Below are 23,894 nucleotides of genomic sequence, written 5' to 3'. Positions count from 1 at the left end.
ATAAGCATCCTGCTAAAGCTATAGAATGGTTGCAGATGTGTGTACAGAACAGTATTAGTAGGGATTGAATTTGAGCCAAAACCTCCAGAGGCCAGTAAAGAAACTAGCTAATTTGCAGGAGTGGCTTGTGAAAGCTTTTGGCTGTGTTGAGGTACTACCTTTTTGAAAATACAAAATAAACCTCTTCTTCAACCTAGCTCTTGGTCTTAGGGAATTGTAGCTTTTGAAAGCAGTGAGAACCGCAGATGCTGAAAGCAGTGGAGGCAAGTGGCATTGGGTACTTCTGTGGGTGTTATTCAGGAAGTTGTCTCCACTTCCGTCCTATTCACATTCCCTGACCTTGTTCCATGAATAGGAAGATTTCCCCCACCATTCTCTTATTGTGTTATCTGAACTGGGACTCATGGTTATGCACTCTTCTCCTTAATCATGAGCTGTAGCATTTCTCTCCCCCCCCCCTCCCAACTTATTGTTTGTAGTTAAGGAGCTTAACCATGAGGCAGGTTCAGAAGACATGCTAAGCCACAGGGACCAGGGTGGCACAAAGTGAATGCAGGCTTCCTTTCCCTCAGGAGTCAGCATGTTTGCGTGGTCCCCCCCTAAGCCATAGTCATGCAAACCAGACCCACGAGAACAGAGAGTTAAGCTTAATGCCGTTCCCTTTTGCCCAGTGCTACTTTTCAAGCCTTGAGGACTCTGGTTTTTGAAGGGGTAAGTTTTAAAAAGCACTTTAAGTTCAGCTGGCCTAACAGGTGCTGAACCTAACCTGGGGGAGGCTGTCGGTGGATGGGTGGGGGGTGGAAGAGAGAATTTTGCTTTGCTCTTTCACTTAAGGTTTTGGATGTGTTGAAGTGTGCAGTACTTTATAAAGTGAGCAGCATTTACAGTGCTTCGTATTAAAAATGCCTATTTTTTTAAAAATGTAGTACATATCTTTCTAGATATGCTTGCTGGAAGAAAGGTCTCTTGGATCCCGTGCAGATGTAATACTCTCTACTGACTATTGCTTGCAAAGTCAAGATGCATCCTCAGAAGCAATAAGCACTCTTTCTCTCCTCTGCCCACAATTTCCTCTTCGAGAGTGGAAATGTTAGCATTCCATTAACACTGATGCTGCTCTGGTTGAGGGGGAGAAAGTGTGCTGGCTGTTGGCAAGCAAGGAACCAGTGTTACATCTGCACAGGCCATTATAGACCACATGCTGCAAACTGACCTGTAGCTCACCACCTTTCTTTCTATATTTTCTTGAAGAATGTTTCTTATTGACAGTTAAATGTATATACTGTACATCTGTGTATTATTGATTTTGAAGGTTTGTTACTCTCGTATGCCAATGAATTTGCATGGATTATTCTGTATCTATAAACTGTTATACAAATATCTATGGTAATCTTGTATGCCTGTTTTAAATCCACTGCAAGTATTTGGTTAACAAAATGCATTGCAGAGGGAACTTCATTCTCCAAAATAAAAGTTTGAGTTCCAAGTGTTTTCTATAATATACACACTCCAAGCGCCTGGACCCAGAGGCATTTTGTCGTCAAGTGTGTCCCTTGATAAATGCAGGTTGTCACTTGTGTACTGTTGGCAATCTTACATCTGAGCACGCAGACATAGGCATGGCACTGGTAATTGTACTTAAATCAGATGTACATCCTGTCAGACAATATACCCCAACCCTCTTTTTCAGCAGTGATGTCTCATCTGAGGGTTGAAACTCTTCAACAATCTTTTTTACTCCCAACTCCTTTGGCATATCTTGACGACATCCACATTTTCAGCTCTGCACTTGAAGGGTTATTTTAAAACGGGGGTGGGAAACCTGTAGTCCTCCAACAACTGGAAGGGCCATAACTTCCATTAGCCCCAGACAGCCAGCGGGCAAGGATGATGAAGTGGTAGTTCAAGAACACAAGCTTCAAAAACTTGATCCTGTAGCAGCCAAGATGCTAGCTCTCTGCGACTGCAGCAATGGCACATCAACCAGAGTGTAATTTCTTGAATAAAATATACAGCTGCTGTATCACTTAACCAAAGGACACACACACTATACAATAAGTGAGTAGTTATTACATTAAATGATTTACCCTTAGCTGGGGATATACAAATACCACCATGAGCAGGCAGCCTGAGTAGAGAGCATCAAGAATATAAACTTCGTTAAAAGTCATTGGTGTAGAACAAAATGAAAACAACGCTACACACTAGATGGAAACGTGTACATTGAGCAACATTGTTTTGACTTGTTGTATTTATATACTATATAAATTTTACATGCCATATATTTACAAGTGGGGCAAGTGCTTTATCTTTAAAAAAACAAAAGATCAAACTTTAGACATCTCTGAACAACACAGCTTGTATAAACCAGACAGATTATTCAGATGAACTGTATTTAATACAGTTTTCCCCACTCCGTCTCCTGATGCAGGACCAGTGAATTAAGTGTATCACAGTTTGATAGCAATTCATCATAAAAAATTAAATCACAGTATGAATGTGTCTGTAACTAGAAACTTTTGAAGGGACAAGGACCAGACAACTGAGACCCCGTCAAGACAAGCAACGCTATAGTAAAACACAAAAACATAGTGGATGTATGAGGATGGCTCCTGCTGGCTGTTGTTGGAACGATGCAGGGGGACCCGGTGCCGCCACTGCCATCATCTGTGGGCGCCTGAAAGAGCTGTGGAACAGATGCTGGGGCAGGCAGCTGCAAGAGCCAAAGGTGGAATGAAGGAGAGGCAAAGAGACAGGAGACAAGGGAAATAGAAGCTAAACATGGGGGGGGGGGGAGAGGGAGAGTAGGGGAAGGAGAGTGAGAGAAAGTGCATAGAACAGGAAAGAGGAAGCCCCACAGAGTGAAAAAGAGCCAAAGGCAGAAGCCTTCAGTGGAGGAAAACTGAAACCAAGCAAGAGAGAGTGTAGTGGGAGGGACAGAAGGAGAGGGGGCAGACATCTGCCAGAGACATCCCTGCACCAGCCTTAAAAAGTTCATGGGGGAGACGACAAGCCTGCCCATTCAAACGCCCTGAAAATGGCCAGCTGGCAGGTGGTTGGCGACATTGCAGGGCCGAGAGACAGCCCTATCCATGGGAGTGGCCGCAGCAGGTGAGGGGTCTTCAAACGTGTTCTAAGATACATTCAAAAACTGGTAAAGAGTCCGAACGGCATGTTTCACATAGTCCAAGACTGGAATCCGACGGGGTGGGAGGGAATGGATCGAGTTTCTAGTAGCAGACATCACAGAAAAAACAGATGAAGCTCTTGCAAAAATTCTAGTTGTATGTGAAATTTTTAAATAAGTCTTTAAATTAAATAAGAGACTATCAGTTGCAGCTTGATAATTCTGTGGTTTCCTCGCCCCCTTTGCACCAGGTGTGTAGACTTGGAGCAACATCACATGAATAACACAATCAACCTGAGTCTGTAACTAAGCAGCATTTGAGATGTTCTATTCCAGGGTATATTTTATGATGTTCAGCAGTTGTAGAAAGTTTCCATCCGTTTTTTTTTTTGTTTTTTTTTGTTTTTTTGGATTGCAGGTAATTTAAAAAAAAGTCTCAAGGTAAAAACTAAAAAAAAGGGTTTCTTTCAATGGTAAAATTCTGTACAGTATTTCTGAAGCACCAATTATGAATTAAAGAGTTAATCGCTTTTCGGTTTATAAATATACTGCGAGCTGTGGAGGGATGGTTTCCAGCAGACACTCTGGATCTGAAAGAAGAGACAAGAACCAGGTTATTCTTGGATGCCTAGATCCGAGATGAGCTCTTATCTAGTTCCTTATTGGCACAGCACAATTGTGGTGCTGTGTCACACAAGCAAGCTGTAACAACTGCATCACTGACAATTCCAGCACTGAATAACCCTCGAATTGTTTCCTGTTTTCCTTGAGCCATCAGCAGCAGAGAGTGAAATGGGACCACTCTCCATCAATCTGGCTAAGAGACCAGCTGCCATTTGGCTCCACCCCCTCCCTGAAATGTCTCCTTTCAAGCTTGTCATCATAATTATATTAGTACCAGAGTTTGCTGGTTTTCCCATTCCTTCCCTCTTTTTGTGACATATTCATTGGCCTGCAAGCTTGTGGACAGGGACTGTTTCATTTTTTAAACTCTTTGTACAGCACCTAGGAAACATTGCAGGTTTTATAAACGATCCCTAATAAACCATGCTCACCAGACTCAGTGGTTCAGCATCTGCTTTGGATGCAGAAGGTCCCAGGGTCAGTTCCTGGCTGGCAAAAGACTCCTGTCTGAAGCCAGGGACAGGCGCTGCCAGTCAGTGTGGACAATATTGAGCTAGATGGACCAAGAGTATGACTCAGTATAAAGCAACTTTCTATGTTCCTAGAAGCCACCTGAGGAAGTTCAGGATTACATCAGGTTATTAGCAGCATAATGAAACATGCATTGTTGATTCTCGGGTTAAATAGGACCTTGATGCAATCATTTGTCAGGAAGGCAGCCATTTTCTATTTGGATATAGAAGTTGGGGAGCTGGTGACATGTTGGGACAGACCTGTGGTTGGCCTGGGAGCTCTGAGGCAGCGCAGACAAAGCAGCCTTGGCATGATTCTGGGTTCCCAAACTGCTGTCATGAATTGTCTAGGTTTATGAAAGCGAAAGGGAGGACCACTAAGCCTTATGGGTGGGAATGCCTGCTAGAGGTTACCTCACAGACAGCGTGGTATAGTGGCTACAAGGCTGGACCAGGGAGGGCCATTTCCAAGTGGAAAGCTCTGCCTGACCTACCTTCACACAGATCCTTGTAAGGATAAAATGGAAGGGGAACAGTGCCATGCTATGTCTTGAACTCCTCTGAGAGGATATGAGATAGAAATGTAATAAAACAAAACAAGAGGATACCAGAGGTTACCAGGGAGTGGGAGGGACAGCTGCTTTACAGCAACTTCTGCCAGTGTGGGGATCCTTCAGGGATTTTGGGTGGCTACTGTCATCAGCTCCACCCCACTGGGGGTGCTTGTCCAAAACCATGGAAGCGAAGGCTGCTCTACAGACACCACATGGAAATCCCCCTCCAAGCGTCTTACCTACGTTATGATCTGTAGGTGGGCAGCAGCTCTCTCTGTTGCTACCTTCTAAGCTCTTGGTTTTCTGGCAAACAGTCTCTCCATCCTGGGGGCCCTTGCCCTGTTTCCTACATGCCTCCAAAGAAGACTCAGTCATTTCCCATGCTTTGAGATTCTTGGTTTCCAAGCCGGTCGGCTTGGGAAGACGAGAAGCTGACGTTTCGGCACGCTCTTCCGATTTCTTTGCGCGTTTCTTCTTCTTCTTCTTTTTCTTCTTATGTTTATGCTTGTGAGTCTCGGCCTCGGAGCTGGATACAGATGGGTCCGAATCCTGGTGGTACCTGAAGGAAGCAGAAGCAAGTTAACGGGAAAATCCACAATGCAGGCTCCTGGAAGGCAACAGATTCTTCAACCAAGAGGAAAGTGTCCTGAGTGGGTCACTCCTCCCACTTATCCTGGTGTGTGTGTGTGTGTGTGTGTGTGTGTGTGCGCACACACACACACACACACACGTAAATGAGCACAGACATCAATCCTACCCAGTTCATCATGACAGAGTGATTTCAGAGTTTCTGCTCTGACTGGTTTTTGAGCCTCCCTACAACCTAGCAGTTCGAAAGCATGTCAAAGTGCTAGTAGATAAATAGGTAAACAGTAGGTAAACAGTAAACGGCATTTGTGTGTGCTGCTCTGGTTCGCCAGAAGCGGCTTTGTCATGCTTGCCACATGACTCGGAAGCTGTACACTGGTTCCCTCGGCCAATAACGTGAGATGAGCGGCGCAACCCCAGAGTCGGTCACCACTGGACCTAATGGTCAGGGGTACCTTTACCTTTCACTAGGTAATGTGGAAAGGGAACCAACCTTAAGAATGCAAGATGACCAGTGATCCACCAAGTAGTCTAATCCTCCTTTAAAGACATCCAAGTTAGTGGATGGGCAAGGAAACTTAGGGAAGGGCCATGACTCAGTGGTAGGATACTGCTTTGAATACAGAAGGTCCCAGCATCCATCCCTGGCATCTCAAGGCTGGGCACAGAGAGATCCTTGTCTGAAACTCTGAGGAGCCATTGTCACTCAGTTGTGACGATACTGAGCTAGATGAACCAATGGTCTGACTCAGGATAAGGCAGCTTCCTTTGCTGCTGTTCACCTAGAGGAGGGCATTCCCTCCATGGAGAGGCTCATGGCAACCGCTCACACGCAGCTCAATCTGCTGTAACATGACCTGCTTGTTGTTTGCTGCCTTGGGATCAAAGACACACTATATGATCTTTATTGCTTTTGTTCTCCCACCCCGGGGAAGAAGAGTATGATTATTCCTATTTTCCAGTTGGGGGACCGGGGTTGAGAAATAACTGTATCCAAAGTTATTCCACTGGGGGTGGTTGTTGTTGTTGTTGTGCGCTTTGTGTTCTTATGTTGTAAACCGCCCTGTAATCTTCAGATGAAGAGTTGTTTATTAAGCAAATAAATAATGGCTTATGTGAAACTTCCAACTCGATCCTCAGTGTAATTTTCTAGCACCACAAAGTTCTAGTCACTTTCCTAGTAAAGGCACTAAATCAGGGTGGCCCAACTTTTCCTACCAAGTGGGTTGCAAGTACTTCAACATGGAACCCATGGGTCACACACTGCCTTCTCATGCGGGGCAGGGAATCTGAGGCCAAAATCTGAGGCCCACCAGCTTTCGCACTGCCTTCCCTAAGTCGGCTAAGTGAGGTGCGGGCTTTCGGAAAGAGGCGCGAGGCTCTGGCAGGGTTGTAGAGCCCTCACACCACCTTCCTGAAACTGGGAAAGCGCTAACTAGGCTTTAGGAAGGAGGCGGGAGGACTCTAGGACCCTGCCAGAGCCCTCATGCCTCCTTCCCAAAGCTTACCCACCTTTGGGAAGGCAGCACAAGGGCTGGGAGCACTGTCAAATGTTGCTGAGGGCTGCTTGTGGCCCTTGGGCTGCACGTTGGAGCATAGTGTACTAAATCAATCCTCTTCCCCCACCGCAATTTAAGCTCTGCTAAAGATCCAGTGGAGGATTCCATTTCAAGAAACAGGACCTTTCCTGCTGTGGCCCTAGAGCAGGCATCCCCAAACTTCGGCCCTCCAGATGTTTTGGACTACAATTCCCATCTTCCCCAACCACTGGTCCTGTTAGCTAAGGATAATGGGAGTTGTAGGCCAAAACATCTGGAGGGCCGCAGTTTGGGGGTGCCTGCCCTAGAGCTTAGTGTGCCCCCCCCACCCAAGAGGAAGCAGAAAAGGCCCCCTTTTTGCTTTCATGCCACAGCCAGCTTAAGCTTTTCCTCTTCAAGCCCGCCTTGGGCAGCTGATCTGTTAATACACTCTGGACCTGAGATTAGCTTCGTTTATTTTATTAGTGGATTTTAAAGTGTTTATGAATGAAACATAGGATGCTTCTGTACACCAACGAAATTGTACCGCTGGCTCCATCTAGCTCAGTATTGTATGCACTGGCCAGAATTGCTTCTTTGGGATTAGAGAGAGAGAGAGAGAGAGAGAGAGAGAGAGAGAGAGAGAGCGCTATTTCCCATAGCTAGCACTACTTGACCCATTTCAACTAGAGATCTTGGGGATTGAATCCGCAGCCCCTTCCATGTGCAAAGGAAGCTATGGCCCCTTCCAAGTGAAAAACAGTAGAATTAAAAATAATAATAATAAAATGCCGGGGCACCTCAGAAACCACCACATTACACAGGTACCAGCTAATTCAAGAAGTGGCAAATCAGTTCCCAACTATCCCATTCCAAGGTCATAAGCAATGGTGAGGGGAGGGGGAGACCATAAAGCTTTACTAGAGCTGGGTGTGTACCCAACGCTAGTCATACTCAAGCCTCCTCCCCGACAACAGCCATGGGGAAGCAGCCATTCCATTAGACTGCCTCTGTGGGAGAGAGAGGAAAGCTCAGCACCTCCTACCACTGGAATGTGCCAGCCGGTCATTGTAAGAACTGCCTTGAGAATTGGTTCCTGAGTTTGATTCCACCCCCTCTCTTGTGTGCTTTCCAGATTGCAAACCTGTGGGGAGGGACTGTCTTGCTAGGTAAGCCACACTAGGAGCCTTCTTGGCTGACGAGGACTACAAATGCTCTAAAATAAGTAAAGGAGTAGACCCGCTGAAATTAGTAGACATGGCTAATGGCGGGTCATTAATTTCAGCTGGTCAACTCTAAGTAGAACGTACTTGGGTATAGCCCTGGGCTCCTGCCATTGGCTTCCCCCCACCCCCACCAACTTTGCACTAACCTGGAATCTCTCTCTCTGTGTTTGCTTTTCAACTTCTTCTTCTTCTTTGACTTCTTGTGCTTCCGCCCTCTTTGTTCCTCGAGAGACTCACTCTGCGAGAGCTTCCAGTGCCTCTTTTCCGGGGGGGTCGCGCTCCCCTCGGGGCTCTGGCACCTCTTCTTCCTTTCCTGGTCGTGAGTCCACCTGCTTTTATGATGATCGTATTTATACGGGCTACTGTAAACATGACTTGATTTGCTATAGTCTCTCTCGCAGTGAGTGAATTTCCTATCCTGATTGTACCTGGGGCCGTGGGAAGAATAGTAGTAGCCGTAAGGCCTGCAGCTCTCCCATCTCCTTGGGCCATCTTGGTAATACCGCTCCTTGCTCCATGACTGCTCCCCTTTCCCGTAGCAATGCCTGCTCCGTTCAGGGTCCGTTTTGCCTCTGCTGCGAGACCCGTAAGAGGGATATTTCCCCATGCCCCTCTCAGGATCAGGGCTGCATGGGAATCTGTAAGAGTTTGCATTGTAGTATTCTCGCCGGTAGTGCTCCTGCTTGGCTCTCTCCCTGCTGTAGGAGCACCACTTCTTGGGGTGGTGCCCTTCCAGCTGGCCCCGGGGGGCCACTGCTGCCTCCTCCTCTTCCTCCTCCTCACTTTCAGAGCGCTTCCTTTTGGAACGGTAGTGCTCTTTGTCTATTTTTTTTGAGGTGCATATTTTTTCCTTAAGGGGCGAATGGGATTTCAATTCTTGCCTTTCTGTATTTCCTTTGAACTGTTTGCTGCTGCTGCTCTCTCCCAATCTGCCGTTGTCCCTCAGACACTGGCTTCCTCCAACGGGGTCCAGCCTTGTAACGGAAGGTTCATCAGGAGGCGGGACATCCTCGTAGCGTTCCACACTGTCTTGTGTTTCTTGGCATTTTTCTGCCACGTTTACAGTGGCAAGCTTTGGAGAATTACATTCACCGTCGGACCTTGTAAGGAGGGGGCTTTGCGCCCCTTTTTCTGCTGCTCCCCTGACAGGGTCAGGGCTCTTTTCCCAAGCTGCTTTCCCTTCTTTTGGTCCCCTCATCTTTTCAGGATGGTCCTCCACGTCACCTTCCCTAGGGAAGTCTTCTTCTGCTCCCAACAAACTGGATTTAAGGTCATGCTGCCCATCACTCTCAAGAGGCGTGCTCTCTGTTTCGGCAACAGTCCTTTCACAGGGGTCTTCTGTCGTAGAAGTGATCTCGGGGTCTGAAGGGGCCAAATGAATCTGGATGTTGTTGGGAAGAGTACTGGCTGCTCCCTCTTCAGAAGGGCCTTCTGTTTTTTCTGTTCCACTACCACTGCATATGAGAAAGAGAGAGATGCCACTGACCAGAAAAACAAATATATAGCAAACATTGCATATACCTTCACACTTTTTTCAACGTCTGGAAAACACTTCTCTCAAAGCAGAATAAGAGTCACAATATAAAGTACATGTACCAAGATGGTTTTAGGAACTCTTTTATTGCGTGGACACAGTAACTTCATTCACATGTACAGTAAACCACAGGTAATGTCTAACTGTGATCCCTACCTTAGTGTTATGTCTAAACCAGGGATCATGCTTTATTTTGCCTCAACAAACCACAACACGTAGCAAAGATTATTCCCCCCCCCGGCTTACTGATCATCGTTTATTGAGTGGAACAAACACAATCCCTGCTTTGGACATAATGTTAACCCAGAGGGTTGGGTTGTTTCCTTACAGAACAAATGGGAGCCTCAAAACAAACCAGAAAGGGGCAATCATGGTAAACTATTAACTATGGTTCAGGTCTAATTTTCTGATTATATTATGAACTTGCATGCTTTGCTTCTATGTTTTCATTTTCCTTTATTATTCATGTTTGCTCTACGTATTGTTACAATGCTGTTTTTGAAAAACCAATAAACACTGCATTTAACTCCCCCCCCCCCCCCGGTTCCCATTTATAAGTTTACTGTGATGTGCTAACTGGCTGGGCCAATCTTACACTGAATCAGAATTTTCAGAAATCTGCCTTGGAGCACGACTGTTGATAGAACATTAAATCCCACAAGGTATAATGCTCCAAAGACTTGTGTTCTTAAGGGAATGAAAGAAGATGGTAGCTTGCCACAATCAAGAAGGAATTTGTTCTACCATAGCTCATACAATTCTATTTAGTCACGGAATACAGTCTGTCTTTAAATGAAGTCTTTGGGTCACTAGTATACATCAGGAATGTGGCCTTCCAGATGTTGCTGGACTGCAATGCCCATTATCGGTTGCGCCTGATGAGAGTTGGAGTGCATCAACATCTGGAAAGACAAAGGTCCCCATCCCTGTTTTAAATGCTTGATGTTGCCCAAGCTTTAGAAATCTCAAGAGAGATCCTATTTAGACTGATTTCAGGACCATTATATAGATCCACTTTCTGGAGTATATTAGCATAAGGTGCACAACACCAGATGTTGCTGAAGAGAAGGCACAGCCCAAAGATTAAGCTCTGATTTCCACAAACCCTGCACTTATTTCCAAACGGCTGCAGATCCTACAGAACTAGGCATCGGCAATATACTGTGTGAAAACACACGTGTCTGAAAGAAAGTGTATTGGGAAAAGCACATGTGTTTTACCTTATTTCCCCAGATGAGGTTTTCAGTTGATTGTATCTGAAAGAGTCTAAGATCCTGTCTTCAGGGACTGGGGGCAAAGTTGTAGGCACACCCTATTATTGAAAACAAATAAGGTTAGCATGCAGTATCAACCAATAGGGCTAACAACTACTTTAAGTGCTTGTGAGAAACAAAGAGCCTTCCTTTCTCACACAGGTAAGAGGCGTACTAGCTAAGACTGGCTCCCACCAAGGAACCATGCTCAATAAACACCTACTAGAAAAAGCAAAAAGAGTTTAAGTAGCTGCCTTATACAGAGTGGGGTATCCCCACAGCCATGCTTATAAGCCACAAGTCTGATGCAGATGAAATGGTGGTTTGGAATCTGGGAAGCGGCCCCAGAAATGCTCATTCCCCAGCAAGCATGAATAACCTCTGTCTGTCCTAGATTAGCCTTGGTTGTCTGCACCAGTGCCAACCATGGTTAAGGTTACACCAGGACTCCCATCCCAGCTGGAATATGAAGTGGATTTACAAACCCCGGTTAAGAGGGAAACTGATTAGTGCTAGCCGCCACTGTTAGCATCATGGAATGCCGAAACACAGGTAATATCTACAAAAGGAGAGGGGAGAAAGAATTCATGCCACAGTGCAGAAGGAAAAGTGTATGGGTCTTGCTATCAACAGCTCCAAGTTTATTTGTATCCAGCCTTCCTTCCATAGAACACAAAGCTGTGTGCACAGGATTCCCAGGCAGTCTCGTCTCTCATCCAGGCCCCAACTACACTCAGACCCTCCTAGCTCCAACAACACTGTTGCATCATGGGACTTCAAGGTGACACCTTAGACTTTGCAAGCCATGGTTTCAAGGGAGCTGGTACCACACCTGCACTGAGCCACAGAAGCTGGAGTGGAAAAATACTCACTTTCCCAGGCAACCCATTTGCTTTGGAGAACGGGTTTTCGGCTGATTTAGCAGGCTTTGCTTGGCTAGTGGAATCGTTGCATATCTGTCCGTTTTGTTTAGGGGCATCGTTTATACTAATGGAAACAACAACAGTAATGTTTTTCGGCGCTTCGTGCTGCGGAGCCTCCTTCTCGGCGTTGTGACACGACAAACAAGTGCCCTCCAATGCGCTGGCTGCATTTTCAGCTAGAATGCCGTTGAGAGGTGCAGCGTGGCCGTTCTCTTTCACCAGTCCTTTGGACTCCTCGTCGGAGTCTTCAGAAGATTCTGCCCCGTAAGGGACCAACGTGCTCGGGTTAAGCTTGGACTTGCCATTCACTACCAACGTGGAGCAAGGTTCGCTTGGAGGCATTTGCTTGGGGACTTGGTTAGGAGCCGACACGGCAGGTGCGCTTGAGGTAGATTGCACAGCAGAAGGGCTGGAAATGGTCGAGGACGGGGCAGGCTTGCTGGGGTTGTCCAAGGTACAGCTGGCGTGAGAGACACTTTGGCGAGCGGACAGCTTGTTGTGAATACTGATGGTTATTTTTTGCTTCTTGGAAGGGTCGGGAGTGGCTGCGGTTGTAGGCCTGTTCATCGTCCAGTTTGGGATAGACATGGCCGGAGGAGCAGAGGATGGCCTGGTGAGGGTGACGTTATTAGCAATTGCCACAGAACTGCTGGGAGTTTCTTTCAGGGATGCCGTTCCATTCAAATGATTCGAATTCTACAATGATGAAAAAGAAATCCTCTGAGAAAGCGAAGCCTGTGTAGAAACTAGCTTACAGCAAAATTTACATTTGTTTCTCCGCCCACTTTCATATCTGGCTTCACCCCACTGGTAATGCGGCCCTTGGAAGGCTGCCCAGAAAGGAGTGCGGCCCTCAGACTGAAATAGATCCTCTATCCCTGCATTAGAGCAACAAACGTACATAATTTGTTGTATCAAAAACCCAGATTTCCACTACAGCTGTACCTCGGAAGTCGAACAGAATCCGTTCTGGAAGTTCGTTCGACTTCCAAAATATAGTATTCGACTTCTGAGTGTCTGCAGGAAGTTCGGCTTCCAAAAGAATGTTCAAAAACCGGAACACTCACTTCCAGTTTTTGATCATTCAAGAGCCGGAATGTTCGACTCCTAAGGAGTTTGGGAGCCGAGGTACAATTGTACTTGTTTGAGAGCAAACTTTCTGTAAATGTTGCAACGTTTCCCAGGTGTTTCACCTGGATTGCAAAAAGAGGCACAGAGCAGTTACAATAACTTTCAGAGCTACAAGATTTCAGTAAACCCTTGTTGCCTAACCTGCTACCTTTATGCTGTTGGCTTCAGAAGAGAGAAGTACCTTAATCATGTGAGGGGGTAGTTGTGGTCCAATAAACCCTGGCGCAGTCTGCTTATTGACCACCCGCTGATTGATAACAGGTCGAGGAGAAGACTGCCCAGGAGTGTGAACGGAATGAATGTGTTCGCCGCCATTTTTCATGTCATGGGACCTAACAAATAAAAGACATATTGATCCACATTTGTTGTCTAAATTTCTTTTCTTTTCTTTTCTTTCTTTCACAAACCTATTTCTACTATGAAATGCTCCCTAGGGCTCCTATGACTTATTTGTCTTTCATGCTTTCAGTCCTAGTCAAACGTTCTAACCACTGCACCACACTGCTATGGCTAGCAGCAGCTGCCAAAACACCATAGCAGACTTGCTACAGAAGTTGCCCAAAGAATAGAAAAGGGAAGACAGATAACATGCTTTTGACTTATTTGCAGGATTGCTTTCACTCCTTGCAAGGCAACACCCCATAATGACTGAGGAGGGATGTCAACCAATTTAGGTTACCCAACTGGCTAAACAGCAAATGCTGGTCGGTTTGTGTCTCTGCCTGAACCAGCTCCCCCCAAATCCGTGTGCCAGATGCAGAAGGGTATTTGTATCCAGTGACTAGAACTGTCTGGCTAAAAGGCTTTAAGTCAGGGGTAGGCAACCTAAGGCCCGTGGGCTGGATGCGGCCGAATCACCTCAATCCGGCCCGTGGACGTCCGGGAATCAGCGTGCTTTTACATGGGTAGAATGTGTCCTTTTATTTAAAATGCATCTTTGGGTTATTTGTGGGGCCTGCCTGGTGTTTTTACATGAGTAGAATGTGTGCTTATATTTAAAATACATCTCTGGGTTATTTGTGGGTCATAGAAATTCGTTCATTTTTCCCCCTTCAAAATATAGTCTGGCCCACCACATGGTCTGAGGAACAGTGGACTGGCCCATGGCTGGAAAAGGTTGCTGACCCCTGCTTTAAGTTAAGCCAAGAGTGGGCAAACTTCAACTTTGTGGAAATCTTTATTTTTAAACTAGAAACCCAATGTCTACCAACTGGAGCCAAGTACACAATTGTGGTCTTTAAGGTGGTTGAACCGGATATACCGTACTAACACTGGCCAACAGAAACAAAATAAAAAAATTCCTTCCAGCAGCACCTTAGAGACCAACTACCGGTAAGTTTGTCATTGGTATGAGCTTTTGTGTGCATGCACACTTCTTCAGATACCAACAGAGTTACAGGAAGGCTTGGTGAGAAAGACAGCAGTTAGCACATGTGTTTTAGAGACAAGTAAGGAAGGAGAAATCAGCACATTTTTAAAAATCAGCACATTTTTGCTTGCTCCTGCTGTTGCTACAATCTTTGGTAGTCGGAGACACTTGCCGATCTATGGCAAACCACCCAGATTTCTACCGGTAGATTTCTGCCTGCCCAGATTTCAGCCCTTGAATTAGGAATAATTTCTCAAAAACCAAAAGGCTTTAGGCATTAACTAACAATGATGGAAGCACAGCGCAAGGGAAATCAACTTGCATTTGGCATTACCTGATATAAAAAAGCACGTAGGCTTGTTGATTCAATACAGTCCTGATGTCACTGTTTGAGACGGTGGAGTCATTCATCTGGTACCACTGCCCATTACTGGCCTGCAAAGAAGAAGAAGAAAACGTTATTGTCGTCTTTGCAACTGGTTACAACATGGCAGAGTTTTTACGCAGTGCTTCTGAAGCAGTCCAGCACACAGTGACATCTCAAGGAATTTTTTGGACGATGTGATTATCTAGATCAGGAATGAGGGACTGGCAGCCTTCCAGATGTTGCTGGATATTTATTTATTTCATGAAATTTATATGCCCCTTGATCGTAAAACAAACAAACACACACCTCAAAACGGTTTATAGGAAAAAAGGCTACCTCTCCCATTACCCCCTGCCTGAGGCTGATGGAAGTTAGAGTCCAGGAACATTTAATAATACTAATAATAATTTTATTATTTGTACCCCACCCATCAGACTGGGTTGCCCCAGCCACTCTGGGCAGCTTCCAACAAATATAGAAGCATAAGAAAACATTTGGTGGACTAGGAGCTCAGTGCCCTCCCATCAGATGTCAAGGAAATAAACAAAGATCTGACTTTTACAAGACATATGAAATAAGCCTTGTATTGGGAACTTTTTAATGTTTGATGTCTCACCACGGTTTTATAATTGTTGGAAGCCGCCCAGAGTGGCTGGGGCAACCCAGTCAGATGAGCGGCATATAAATAGTATTATTTTGATGGACCTCTGCAACTTTCAATATCATTGGCAATAATATCTCTAGAAGTGCCTTTCTAGGAAGTGGCTGAAAGGAACTGAATGGTGGGCACTTCTTGGAAGTGGTGCTGCAGGCCTCCTAGGCCTGCCCCACAAAGTTTTATTCTATTCCCTAGTGGCAGGATCCCATCTAACACACATCCTAGAGACCTCTGCAGAGGAAGAGGCAGATAACCTTACTCCAGCTGAAGACCAGCAGGAACCCACAGTAGTTCAAGGGCAGCCTAAGAGACACCTCATCTGTCTCCCCATTTTACGTCCGGCCTTAATCACCAATTTCTCCAACACCAAACTTAGACCTCAGGAGCGAAGGTGGCAATAGAGCTAATGGGAAGTCCCAAAGTCACCAGAGGAACACTCATCTGGTTGCCAAGAAAGCTCTATCACCAGGGGTCTATTTAGAAGGGTCTATGTGGGAGGAGGAAAAAGACGCCACTGCAAGCAGTGACACAGTAGAGATGGAGCTGGCAGTCTCTATGTCTTTTCTGGACATTTGCTGGGTTAACAGCTCCCTTCCAAGATCATTCATCTCCTGCGCTCCCTGGCTCAGCTCCTGTGCCAGTTCTGACTCTGGTTCCATCCTTCCCACCGGGTGTTGCTCACACCCATTTGTGGTCTTTAACATCTATGTGAAATCGCTGGGGGGGCATCGTCCAGACTTTTGGAATTTCCTGTCACCGTATCGCAAATGGAACACAGTTCTACATCTCCTTTCCATTAAAAACCCAGCGGGTCATGAAAGACTTGGTGCCACAACTGAAAAGGCCTTCTTCTGCCAGGGTACCTGCCCACCATATCAGATGGTGGCAGGACCAAAAGAAGTGCCTGAAAAATGGAACGGAGGTCCTGGGGAAAGTTCACACAGCTGAGGAGCAAGGGATTTAATTCCGGAGATATCAAGAGGAAGGTAGACCAAATTCTGAAGCAGTCCAGCCTATGTTGGCCAGCTAGTTTCCCCAAATTATTCCATCTCGCAAGCATAGTAGGTATCATGTCCAGCAGACATTCTACGAAGCCCAGAAGCAGGAAGAGAAATTTGCGTGTTTGATGGCACTTTGAGACCACAATTTTCAGAATGCCAAGTTGAAAGAGAAAGTGGAAAAGTTAAAAGCTGGCTAAGAGTTCATCAATCTCCTAAATATTTTTAATGGACAGTAAAGAGCATAAGTAGACTGTTTATAATATGCCAGGAAACCATAATCTCTCTTCTGCCCCCAAATAATGCATTCAAGTTTTGGCATGACTTCCGCCCCAACTTCTTTGCTCCATGCATCCACATAATTTGTAAGACCTTGTAATAGACATAATTGTTAACTGTACCCTATTATCAACATAAACAAAGCTGCTAAGTGCACCTAGTACTACCATACATCATATCCACTGAGGTCTCCCAGTGTGATGTACTTAATTTCATGCATCAAAATTCCACCAGCAGTATACACTGAATAATTTATATTCATAAATTCTCACGCTTCTGAGCAAGGTAAGTGGTTGATTTCATATGCTCCAGATTCTAACATAGGGACAGGGAACTGAAAAGCACAAACATCAAGTGGATTTATGGTATTTAGAAACAAAATGTCCCAATCTTAATTGAAAAATGGCACTCTCGGGACCAGGCAACAAGAGAAAGCCTGCCCTCTGGTGGAGGAAATGTGAAATAAGCACGCCATATTGCTGTACTACTAGTAGTTAAATGTGGAGATAATGTAAAGTTTGGCAGGTTAGCAATGGGAATGGGAGGAAGTGGGAAGAGAGACAATTTCCCATAGGATTCATGTTTTAGAGAAGGCTTCCTTTTGAGCAAGATCTATGCTAGAAGTCCGTAGCAGGGATGGAGAACCTGTGGCTGTCCAGATGTTGCTGGGTTCAGCTCCCATCAGTACGGGATGATGGAAACTGCACTGCAGCAACATCTGGAGGGTCCATGGTATGTTCCTACTGAAAGGCATAGGAAGTTGGGTGCAGCAGTGCACATATGTCTTGGACTAGGGAGACCCAGGTTCAAATCCTCAGTCAGCTGTGACTGTCACTCTCTCTTAGCCCAGCCTACCTGCAGAATTCTTAGGAGGATAAAATCACATACGTTGCTTTAAGCTCACTGGAGAAAAGGAAGAATTTAAGTGCAACAAATAAAACAGGACGTTTCTGAAGTTATCACAGTCCATAGGGGCCATTTAGTCCTCCCAAATTATTCCACGCCACAAGGGCAGGATCACATTACTACAGGCACAAGACAGTATCACATCCTACCATTATAAAGCCTGGACATTATTATGTTAATAAAACCACTAAGATTTGTCCCAACTGTCTGAAATTTGGCGGAGAGGGTTATTTGTGTGTTAAGTGCCACACACTGCCCACATTTCAGACAGGTTTGGTGCAAAATGTTTAAGATGTAGCAGCTTAAAGAATTCACCATTTGAGACAAATCTGGCTTCTTTCATTCATTTCTGCCAGGTATAACATACCTTCAGAGTTCTTGTTTTTTGCCCCTTTAAACGAGTCCAAAAATTCGAGGGAATAGCAGAGGCCTTGCCCTTCCTGTTTTGATAAAAACCCATTGTGTATTTATCAGCTTACACAGTTTTAAAACCTCAGTACATTTTCCAGCAACAGCAGTAACTACAAGGAAGCCCCTGCTCACAGCCTCTGTTCACATGCCCAGGTTGAGCCACTTCCCTAAACAAAGATGGCCACCCTGCAGGGAGTTGGATTAGATGACCCTTTAGGGTCCCTCCCATCTCTATAATTCTATTCTATAACCACAAGGGGGGAAAGGCTGGTTGTGAACAAGTTTGTGTGTGTGTGTGTGTGTGTGTGTGTGTGTGTGTGTGCCTGCAAGTGGCTATGCCTACAGTGACTACACCACTCAGGAGAGATCTTTATTGCTAAGAATGGAGTCCACCACATTGCACATTGATGAGATACTCAAGGCATGTCACTATGTAGGAAATGATCGAAGTAGTAATCAGAAAAAAGGAAAATAACTAAAGGCTACAATCAGTTAAGCTAAAAACATGATCAAGTATAAAGGCAAGACATGGGCAGTTACACAGGATGAAACTGTTCAGGCTTATCACCACAAGAAACAAAAAATATTTTTCATCCAAGATACTGCTGGATGCTATATTTCAATAGCTGAAATAAATGCATCCTGGGACTTGCAGTTGACAACTAATTTTACTAACAAAACAGCATCTCAGACTGTTTTAGAAGTTCCTAGGCGTCTGGCATAAATCATCCTCCCCACCCCCCAAAAAAGAAATGTACATTTTAAAGCATGTCAGCATTTTAAATTGGAGTCCATTTTGCTAACGGGGGGGGGGGTTACTTCGCTTGGTATTATTGCCAGACAGATGGCCTAGTGCCACCAGTCCAAAAAAACCTACTGATTTTTCTTGCCACAGAAACTAGTCCTAGTTTCTCAACTTGCTAGTCCAAGAATTCCTAAACTCTGTTTAGACTGGTACCACAGATTGTTGTAGGTTAATTTTATACCCTGCTAACTGTATAATGACGTTTATGAATTATTGCTTTTACTGACTGGTATTAGTCAAGGAAAAAGACAATGCAGCTGGTTTGGATTCTGTGTACAAGCTGAAGACCACATATCAGGAGAAAGAGATTAGAGGCATTCATTTCTGATTGACTAACCACAGCTACTTGTCAAGCTCAAATTCAGGGTATTCTGGTTTGAAGTCTACTTAGTTCAAACAAGCCAGGATCAAACCATGGGAGTTCTCCATGTCTGGTCATAACAGGCAACTGTGGTTTAATATTAAATGTAGAATCTTCCATTTAATCTCTGGTGTGTGAAAGCAAGCCCTTGCGTATGAACAGTTCGTTCATCACTGGTTGTCCTTCAGAAGCTGTTCAATTCCATCTTCCCTGACCACCGGCCATGCTGGCTGGGATCAATAGGAGTCCAGCACCATCTAAAAGGCCACAGGTTCCCCATTCCTGGCTTAAGGAACCAGTTTTTCACACCGTGAGGAGGCTCACAGAAAAACAGCAATCTAGCAGTCAACAACTGTCAAATTAGAAACGGCTACCACCAAGTCAACCAAATGAACTCCAGAATAAGTGAATTTTATACCCTTTCCAGAAGAACAGTTCTAAACCCACATCAAGGACAGATTCCACAGCCCTGTGGCTATGACAATTAAGGCCCAACTCCACGTGGCTGATATGCAATGAAAATACAAGGGAGTAGGGTCTGGCCCACAGAAGCACATGTTGGGAAAGGTGGTCCCTCACTCTGTAGAATCCGACCTTCAACTGAACCAGGAACATGAAAACCAAGTGAAGCTGAAATTTGTGGAGGCGGCTGTGGAATCTGGGCAGAGGCAAGACTACTGCAGAAAATCAATAAGAGATGACAACCAGCTTCAAGGCAAGGAAGCGGCTAAGGGGAACACAACACAAGGATTTTCCTGTGTATCCAAGCAACAGACAGCTGCTTCTTTTTCCTGCTCAGAGAGAAAGCAATAAGATTATACACACAGTTACAATGAACAGGGCCCTTTTCACCCAGTCACCTTCCAATTACAATTATTCCTTAACCTTGTATTACTTCAACAACAGTCAAATTTCCTTATGCTACAGCTCAGGCTGAAAATGAATTATAGAGCAGTGGTGGCCAGACTTCAAGCTTTAGCGACCTTGTTTAGTATTCTTGTTTCACTAGAATCTCAAGGTCCACAAATTGGAGCCAGGTGTGAAATAGAGGCTGGGGGTTGTAGTGGTAGAACCAGATGTAAAACGGTGGCGAGTACAGCCAACTATCTGAATCATTGTGTACTCCATGAGCCGCACAATGAATTAAAGAAGCCAGGATCTGCACTTGAGTTACTACAAAACCCAGCACAAAACCAGAGCGGCAAACAATTTATATTTTATAGAAAATCTTTAAAATAAACTTTTAAAAATGTGCATTTCTACCTGCTTTTGTTAACTGGGCAGGCTTTTCCAACCTGATGTCCTCTAGATGTTGTTGGACTACAACTTAAATCACGCCTGACCAGTGGCCATGCTTGTTGGGGCTGATGGGCATGGTAGTTTAAAACAAACTGGACGGCACTAGGCTGGGGAAGCCTGCTGCTGATAGTCAAGAGACTCTTGTTGACCTACTATCAAACACACAGAGATCTACCAGTACCTCCAAACCCCACTTCTGCCACCCGATATAGAAGAATGTTCACTCCATGTCTGCACACCAACTGCACATGGCACACTGACAAACTGAATGCAGAGTCTTGCAACTGCTGCTGCTGCCCCACCACCTCCAGCAGGTGACTGCCCGAGACAGAAGAGGTTGTGCAGCTTTCCCTTCATGTCTCAAGTGTTTGGCAGCGGGGTTTCCCAGTTGGCGACAGGGATGGCAGCAACAGGCAGGCAAGCGATGAGACAAGAAGGCCACGTGAGCAGCGTCTGATTTGCTGGCATGCCAGCCAGGTGTTGAGTACAAAACACCTACGCTCCTTGTTCTCCATGTACCGCCACAGCAGGATGCTTCTGAAGTTCTAGGATAACACTGACCCCCCAACAGCGCAGACAGAAATGTATTCTAAAGCATGGTGGTCAAAGTGATCTGAATACATATAAGCTGTGTTTGTTATCAGGACAGACAACATTTGTTTAAAGTCATTACCAGTCTACTTAGAATGCCCTCTTGTTTTCACTCAGGCACCTTTCACCCCTGTGGCTCAGTTTGTTACCAGCCCAGCCCGGTAATGCAGGGATCCGAATCACTGACCTTCCCAGTGCTGTTGGATCTCTAAGGGACAGCCTGCCCTCAACCTTTCTTGGAGAGGTCCAGTACTGGGCTCCAGCCTGCCTGCAGCATCTTCTAGCCCGCTTGATCCTTGCCTACACTGAGCTGTATACAACTAAATCACTGCACACAAAACAACTTCTGCAAAACTTCTCCTCTCCATCTACCCCCTGCACACCACCCCTAAATATTTTCCAGAGGGATTGAAGGAAGGGAGGCTGGGGAAGTCCCATCCCCTCCACACACAAACACACACAATTTATTAGGTGGATACAACCCACTGAAAAACACACACAAGATGGTAGTGACACTAGGGAACAACACAAATCACAACCTCCTGGCATCATGAAGATGCAGGGTGAAATCCCCCCCCGTGCTTCATTTTTCCACCAAAAATAAAATCTGTTTCATAAGTTCAATGTTAATAATGAACAGATGCCAATTGTAAATAAATAATAGGAAAATAAAATGCAAATAAATACTAGGCAAGCATCGCAGTCAAAGCGATTTAAATTTACTTTTATTAAGTAAAAGTAAAATAAGCATGATAAATTAAGTCACATTCTAGGGCATCAGAACATTTTCTGATTCAAATTGGCCAGTAATTTGCAGAGGAAAATTTCCCAACTCAAAAATTTTCCAGAAAACCTGCATACCTACTAAAGAAAACAACTTGATACCACCTCAAACACATGCTTAACTGTTTGTTGAACACCTTGTCCCTGGCTTGTATGATGACCTCAACATTATAGCTTAATCAACACTCTTGTATCTCGACTCTACTGAAATTGTGTTGTCTTCTCTCTGTAATGTTGTGTTATGTTTGCATGAAGACATTTAGTAAATACAAATATATATCCAGAAAACCCACACCACTTATTTCCACCCATCTCTTCTTTCAGGGTGGCAGATTCTCAGATCTGCATCCTCCAAGGAACCCCTCATGCATCACAAATGTTTCTGGGTGCTGCTTCAGAGATCATGTGAAATTCTAAGTCACAGGCCTACTGAGCTTCATAGTTGTCTTGCATCAACAGAAAGTATAGCCCCGCACACACTTGTGGTTGGACATTGCAAGAGAAGATAAATAGTGGTGGACAAACTGTCTTTCAGGGAAGTATGTCCTAGTTGTCCGCTGTTTGCTGAGCTCCTCATTCAAGAACTCCTAATAAACTTCTCATTCAAGAACTCCTAATAAACTTCCAAGGAACCCTAGAGTTCCCCGGAACATAACGTGAAAAGCACTACCCTGAAAAACAGCCCTTTGCTTTTGCTAGGGGCCTTGCTCATGACATGGAAGACAACATTTTTCTTAGTTGCTGAAACCATCCCTGACACTCTGTCCTGGTGCAATGGCCTCCTAACAGCCCAGGGGGATGGAAAAGCATCTAGTACAGATGCAAACAACTAAAATTACAACATGCAAGTATTCTGCAGCAGCTGAGGGCTGCAAAAGGACTGTTGAGATGTCTCTGTAGGAAGAGAACATGTCCATCCTTTAATCTGCCTCCCCTACCTAGCTTAGCATGTGTTACCTTTGTGTTACACCCAGAGCTGGCCTAAGATATTTTGCTGCTGAGGCGAAAGATGAAACACGCCCCCCCAATACCGAAGCTGACCACATTGGCAATTGAATCTAACTGGCAATGGGATAGTAACCTGAGGACAGCAGACTAGCTTGGGGGATACAGCTCTGCCCTCTAACACCTCACTGCCACCTCCTTAATTCTGGCTTAAGTGGTCTGGCATGGGTCTACCTAATGGTAAGTCTGCCCCTGATTTTATTCTGAAAATGAATTGGGAAAGGTATACATGGGGGTATCACATTTTATCCTTTCAACAAATCTATGAGGCAGGTACACAGGAAAATAGGAAGCTGCTGTATACCAAGCCATGATCTATCTACCTTGGTATTGTCTACACTGACGGGCAGCAGCTCTCCAGGATTTCAGATGGGGAGGCAGAGAGAGAGAGAGAGAGAGAGAGAGAGAGAGAGAGAGAGAGAGAGAGAGAGAGAGAGAGAGAGAGAGAGAGAGAAAGAAAGAAAGAAAGAAAGAAAGAAAGAAAGAAAGAAAGAAAGAAAGAAAGAAAGAAAGAAAGAAAGAAAGAAAGAGGAAATTGCCCAGGGCCAATCAGCAAGTGTCTCACAGCTGAGTGGAGATTTGAACCCAAGGCTTCACAGTCCATTGCCAACACATTGTCCCTCCACACTTACTTGCTGGGAGTCCTCTGGAGCTCTCGGCTCCACAAGCACTTTCTTTCCTTTGCAGCAAACTGTGATCCAGATTGCATAGGTAGGCTTGTCTTTGTCTTTTGGTCAGGGGGTTGGACTAGCTGGACTTTTGCTCCTTTACAACTCTATGGTGCTGTGAAATTAATGGGAGGTTTTTGGGTAGTGCTAAGACTCAGTAGTGCAGAAGAGAAGCCCCATCTAGAAAGCAACAACAATGGGCCTCTTTCAAAAGGACAAAAAAAGAGGGATAAAGAACAACCTTTTTACGGTAAGGGGCCAAAGGAGGAATATATCACAAAAAGTGCCTGCCTGCAAACACACTGAACAAAGACTTCAGTGCAAAGAAAAGGAAAAGAAATCCTTAGATGGAAAAAATTTATTTTTAAAAAACTGGCTGCATTAAAGGGAGAGGCAACAGAGCGG

The 23,894-nt window shown here is 45.1% G+C and overlaps 1 protein-coding gene across 6 annotated transcripts in view; it reads right to left on the bottom strand.

Moving 5' to 3' along the window:
• Window positions 1-1,782: 1,782 nt before the first annotated feature.
• Window positions 1,783-23,894, bottom strand: part of USP42 (ubiquitin specific peptidase 42) — a 38,245-nt gene continuing 16,133 nt past the window's right edge. The window contains exons 11-18 of one of the 6 annotated variants that reach the window (XM_060282817.1): window positions 14,693-14,793; window positions 13,171-13,321; window positions 11,808-12,554; window positions 10,903-10,994; window positions 8,295-9,602; window positions 5,061-5,376; window positions 4,183-4,304; window positions 1,783-3,717 (exon numbers count right to left, since the gene is read on the bottom strand). In XM_060282817.1, coding sequence (XP_060138800.1) covers window positions 4,230-4,304; window positions 5,061-5,376; window positions 8,295-9,602; window positions 10,903-10,994; window positions 11,808-12,554; window positions 13,171-13,321; window positions 14,693-14,793 — 2,790 coding nt within the window. In that variant the 3' untranslated portion in view covers window positions 1,783-3,717; window positions 4,183-4,229. Of the gene's footprint in view, window positions 5,377-8,294; window positions 9,603-10,902; window positions 10,995-11,807; window positions 12,555-13,170; window positions 13,322-14,692; window positions 14,794-23,894 lie in introns of all 6 variants that reach the window. The other 5 variants (XM_035132226.2, XM_035132225.2, XM_060282818.1 and 2 more) reach the window with 5 other exon arrangements.

The sequence above is a fragment of the Zootoca vivipara genome, chromosome 14, assembly GCF_963506605.1.
Source record: "Zootoca vivipara chromosome 14, rZooViv1.1, whole genome shotgun sequence".
Lineage (NCBI taxonomy): Eukaryota > Metazoa > Chordata > Lepidosauria > Squamata > Lacertidae > Zootoca > Zootoca vivipara.
This window is presented reverse-complemented; position numbering and strand designations above follow the sequence as displayed.